This window comes from Phaseolus vulgaris, chromosome 11 (genome assembly GCF_000499845.2).
Source record: "Phaseolus vulgaris cultivar G19833 chromosome 11, P. vulgaris v2.0, whole genome shotgun sequence".
In the NCBI taxonomy this organism is placed as follows: Eukaryota; Viridiplantae; Streptophyta; class Magnoliopsida; order Fabales; family Fabaceae; genus Phaseolus; species Phaseolus vulgaris.
Window position 1 is genome coordinate 22,074,677 of NC_023749.2, and position 4,709 is coordinate 22,079,385.

A 4,709-nucleotide genomic window follows, 5' to 3' on the forward strand; every position below is an offset into this window, starting at 1 on the left:
CTAGAAATCTAGGCTATAAACTTCAATCCTTTCACCTTTCTCCCTTGAGCTGGCCGAACCACTCAAACACCACACTCATCATGCACCTTCAAAGCCAACACAACTCCTAGGAGGGCTTTGTTTCACTCACCCATTGCTTCCGCATCACTTTTTACTACTTTGATTCAAGAAGAACACATGAAATGGCATCAGCAGCCGTGCCTCTCGCGTTGGTTGAGGCGAGTGCTTCCTCAGCCCCCCTTGATAAGGGTAAGAGGGTGGTGGAGGTTGTTTCTGATGATGAGGACTCTGCTGAGGGGCATGTCTTCAAGCGACAGAGAACCCAGCATGCCCCTCAGATGGTTACCTCCGCTACTTCCTCCTCTCATGGGGCTGAGTCCTTAAGGGAGGATCCACCGAGCGCCACTTCCCCTCCTCAATCAGTGCATTAGGAGAGAGGGTTTGAAGCTGAACCCGTAGGCGTTCTTCCACCTGCCCCAGAACTTCCTCTTCCCATGCAAGAGTCATTAAGGGGATTTCTGAGCACGGGATCTCCTGGTAGCCAAACTGAAGAGCCCCAGAGAGAGAGCATGTACTATTATATGGGCGTCTTCATGTCTTGCGCCTACTCTTGGCACAAGCAGTCCAGAGCCAAAGCTGCCCAAGCCTTCGCCTTTCGAGCACTGGAGAAGGAGGTTTCTTCTCTAAAAGAGGAGAAAGAGAGGTTGACTGCCCATTGGGGGCGTCAAGAGGGTGCGTACAAAGAGTCGTTGAGGGTGGCGCAGAAAGCGAGGGAGGAGGCCAACAAACGGCTGCACGAGGTGGCTCAAGCCCAGGCAGGGCTTCTCAATGAAGTGGTCCCCCTTCGCACAAAGATCGCTGATCTTGAGGCGACTGCAGAAACCTCTAAAGCATATCAGAAGAAACTCGAGGACCATTGTGTGGACCGGGAGCAGAAGCTGGGGAAGACGGAGGTCGCTCTTGCGAACAAAACTGATGAGTGTTCCCGGTTAACCACTGAGAATGCCTCCCTCCAAGCCAAAGTCCAAGAGTTGACCTCTGCCCTGGCCTCCAAGGACCAAGAGATGACCGCTCAAGCCGCCAACTTCAAAGTTGCGGAGGAGAAGCTGATAGGGGAGGCTGCCACCGGTTTCACCAATGGGTTCGCAGAGGCCCTTGTTCAAGCTGCCTGTGCAAACCCCGGCATCGATGTCTCTCAATGCAGCCCCTTCAATGAAGTGGTCGACGGCAAGCTTGTGCCTTTGGAGGCCTCCGAGGAATAACTTTCTCCTTGTTTCAAAAAAACGTCTTATGTGTACATAGTTACCTTTTGTTTAACTTGTAATCGTTATGAACCTTGACTTGTAATTATAACCTTTGATTTACTTTAATGCCTATTTAAACTTTATCTTCACATTCTTGTCCGCTTCTAACTTCTCTTGCGCTTTTATCTGTTTCTGCTTTCTTTTCTATGTCAAAGGCCCAACTGGTACTTGCCTTCAATGTATTTCTTGGTTGCTTCGCCTTTACTCTTTAGGTAGCGCGTGTCTCTCCCTCTTATTCTTTCTCGCGTGAGACACACCCTTTAAATGACTCACACTTCTACGCTTCTTCTTAATATTCGAATTTCTTTTTCCCTCTGAACTTGTGAAATCTTCAACCTGATTCCTACTTACCTTTCTTGGGCCCAGGGCACTCGTAGCCGAAGGCAGTACTGACTTTCTCATCGATTTAGGATGAAAAGGGGAGTCTCTTCTTTTTTGGCCTCGACATCGCTCAAGGGCGAGGAGGACTTATCTGTTCTTCTGTGGCCTCAACATCGCTGGAAGGCGCGGAGGACTTATCCTACCTGCGCTGGGTGTCTACGCTCGAGGAGAGACCTGCTCTGGGTGTCCTCAGCGTGTCTAAATACTTTGGGACAAAAGTCGCGCTCTGGTGCCCACGCCCATGGGAAGGTCTAAACAATAGTACCGTATCGTCCATGGAGTGTCTAAAACACCAGGGCAACTCAGCCCTTATCTTTTTGCGTTTGGTGCCCACGACTGAGGAGAGGCCTGCTACCGCGACGTCGTATCATCCTCAGGGTGTTTGAAAACACCAAGGTGTAACGTTCTAAACATCAGACGCTGGGGCTAGTTGTTCCTACCTGAGGAGGGGGCGTCCCGAAGGAATCCCCTGACCCCTGCTCAGGGACTAGGCACCCAGATTTCAGCTTGCATCTATCGTCTGATACCGGGGCCAGCTATTTATACCTGAGGAGGGGGCGTCCCGAAGGAATCCCTTAACCCCTACTGATGTGATTCCAATAGCCACATAGAACAAGATTCTTGACATTTTTAGGAATCACCTTGAACTGGAAAATATAGAGGCACTTTTCTTAGAGTTGGATCATGGTTCTAAGTCAAGAACTCACCAATAACAAGTACCAAATCCCAAACTCATTTGGATGAACCAAATATTGTCAAATTGAATCAACAAAGGAATTATAAAATGGATTGACCGAACAGAATTAGGCAAGAAAACATATGAACCGAACATAATAGGAATTAAAAAACAAAAACAGAACATAGGGGCTGGAAAATGGAATAGCCGAACCAAAACAAATCAAGAACACAAGGCAACAAGAACAATTGAAAAAGAAGAAAGGAAGGAGAAGAGAATGCTCATGAAGATGGAAGAATGGTTGGATGATCACGCCACTAGAAGTATGGATGCTCCTAGATGAGTGTGCAAGCCGCCACTTGAGGAAACCATGGTCCTTCAAGATAAGACTAGAGTAGAAGGCTCAAAAGCTCTCCAAATGCTCACTCCAATTTTGAGTATAGTTTCTTTAGATAAATTCAAATCTGAATTTTACAAGGAAGGCACCTCTATTTATAGCCTAAGGTGCTGAAAAAGAAAGCTAAAACAATTCAAAATTCCCTCCCAAATCATTCTAGAACCGGCGCCTATTTGCAAAGCAAGGAAGGTGTGATCCTTTCCTTCACTTTGGCACCTCCTATTCTACTCCTACACCTATCTACTAATACACCCCCCTAAAGCTCCTAACTAAAGCCTAAAAGATGCTATAACAACAGAGGTTTCTAAAGTTTCCCTCTAAGCACCTTCAACTAAAGAAACTACAAAAAGAGAAAATAAATGTCCTCTAGCTCCCAAAGCTTTGAACATGCTTCTTGTAATCCTTTGAGGTGGACTTTGACCTCCATGGGCATCCTCCATTTGTGCCTCCACCTCTTCTTGAGCTTGATGAGTGGCCTCCATGTTCTCTTGAGCTTGATCTCCATCATACTCCCCGAGTTGGAGAGAATTCGACCACGAATTCTGGAGACCTACAGAAAAAGGAGTTAGATCGCTGACATTAAAAGTATGACTACCTAAGAATGTATCAGGCATATCTAACTCATAAGCATTGTCATTAATCCTCTTGAGGACTTGGAAAGGTCCATCCCCTCGAGGCATTAGTTTGGACTTCCTTTGAGTAGGAAAACGATCCTTCCTCAAGTGAAGCCAAACCCAATCGCCCTCATCAAACAACAATGCTTTTCTCCTTTTATTGGCAAGTTCAGCATACTTGCCAACCTTCTTCTCAATTCTCTTCTTGATATCTTTATGCAAAGTTTTCACAAAAGAAGCCTTTTCATCCCCATCTTTGCACAAGACATCTTCAAGAAGGGGAATAGGAAGAAGATCAAGAGGTGTTAGGGGATTAAACCCATAGACCACCTCAAAAGGAGAATGGGAGGTGGTAGAATTTACTACTCGGTTATATGCAAACTCAACATGGGGTAGTAAATTCTCCCACACTCTAGGATTCCCCGAAATAAAGCATCTCAATAGTTGTCCCAAAGTTCTATTCACCACCTCAGTTTGACCATCAGTTTGTGGATGGCAAGTGGTAGAAAATAAAAGCTTAGTTCCAAGCTTGCCCCACAAGGTCTTCCAAAAGTGACTCAAGAACTTAGGATCTCTATCGGACACTATAGACCTAGGAATCCCATGCAAGCGAACCACTTCTTGGAAGAAGAGGTTTGCAATGTGGCATGCATCATCCACTTTGTGGCAAGGAATAAAGTGAGCCATCTTTGAAAAACGATCCACTACCACAAAAATGGAGTCCTTTCCCTTTGATGTCTTGGGTAAGCCTAAGATGAAATCCATAGATATATCTACCCAAGGCATTGAAGGGATAGGAAGAGGAATATATAGACCATGGGGATGCATTTTAGACTTAGCTTTGCGGCAAGCTATGCATTTATCACACAAACTATGAACATGTTTATGCATATGAGGCCAAAAGAAATGTTCATGCAACACATCCAAAGTTTTAGCAACCCCAAAATGTCCCATTAAACCCCCCTCATGAGCTTCCCTAACAAGAGATAATCTAATAGAGCATTGGGGAACACAAAGACGTTTTCCTTTAAAAAGAAAGCCATCTTGAATAAAAAAGTCTTTGTGTCCTCCTTTAAGACACTCTTGATAGATGGGAGAAAAATCAAGGTCATCATGATAAAGTTCCTTAATGTGATCAAAACCAAGATATTGAGAGGTTAAAAGATTTAGCAAGGTGTATCTTCTAGAAAGAGCATCCGCCACAATATTTATTTTGCCTTGCTTGTGTTTGATCACATAAGGAAATTGCTCAATGAATTCCACCCACTTAGCATGCCTCTTGTTAAGCTTGTTTTGGCTCTTCAAATATTTAAGAGATTCATGATCACTATGTATCA

General features: G+C 45.0%; 1 protein-coding gene across 1 annotated transcript; it reads left to right on the plus strand.

The window, feature by feature from the left end:
- Window positions 1-494: 494 nt before the first annotated feature.
- LOC137836904 (uncharacterized) lies at window positions 495-1,262 on the plus strand. The gene has a single exon (XM_068645687.1). The coding sequence runs from the start codon at window positions 495-497 to the stop codon at window positions 1,260-1,262; it is 768 nt and encodes a 255-aa protein (XP_068501788.1).
- Window positions 1,263-4,709: the final 3,447 nt, after the last annotated feature.

Excerpts from the sequence above, each read along its gene's own strand:
- LOC137836904 (XM_068645687.1), top strand. The coding sequence starts at position 495 with ATGCAAGAGTCATTAAGGGGATTTCTGAGCACGGGATCTCCTGGTAGC.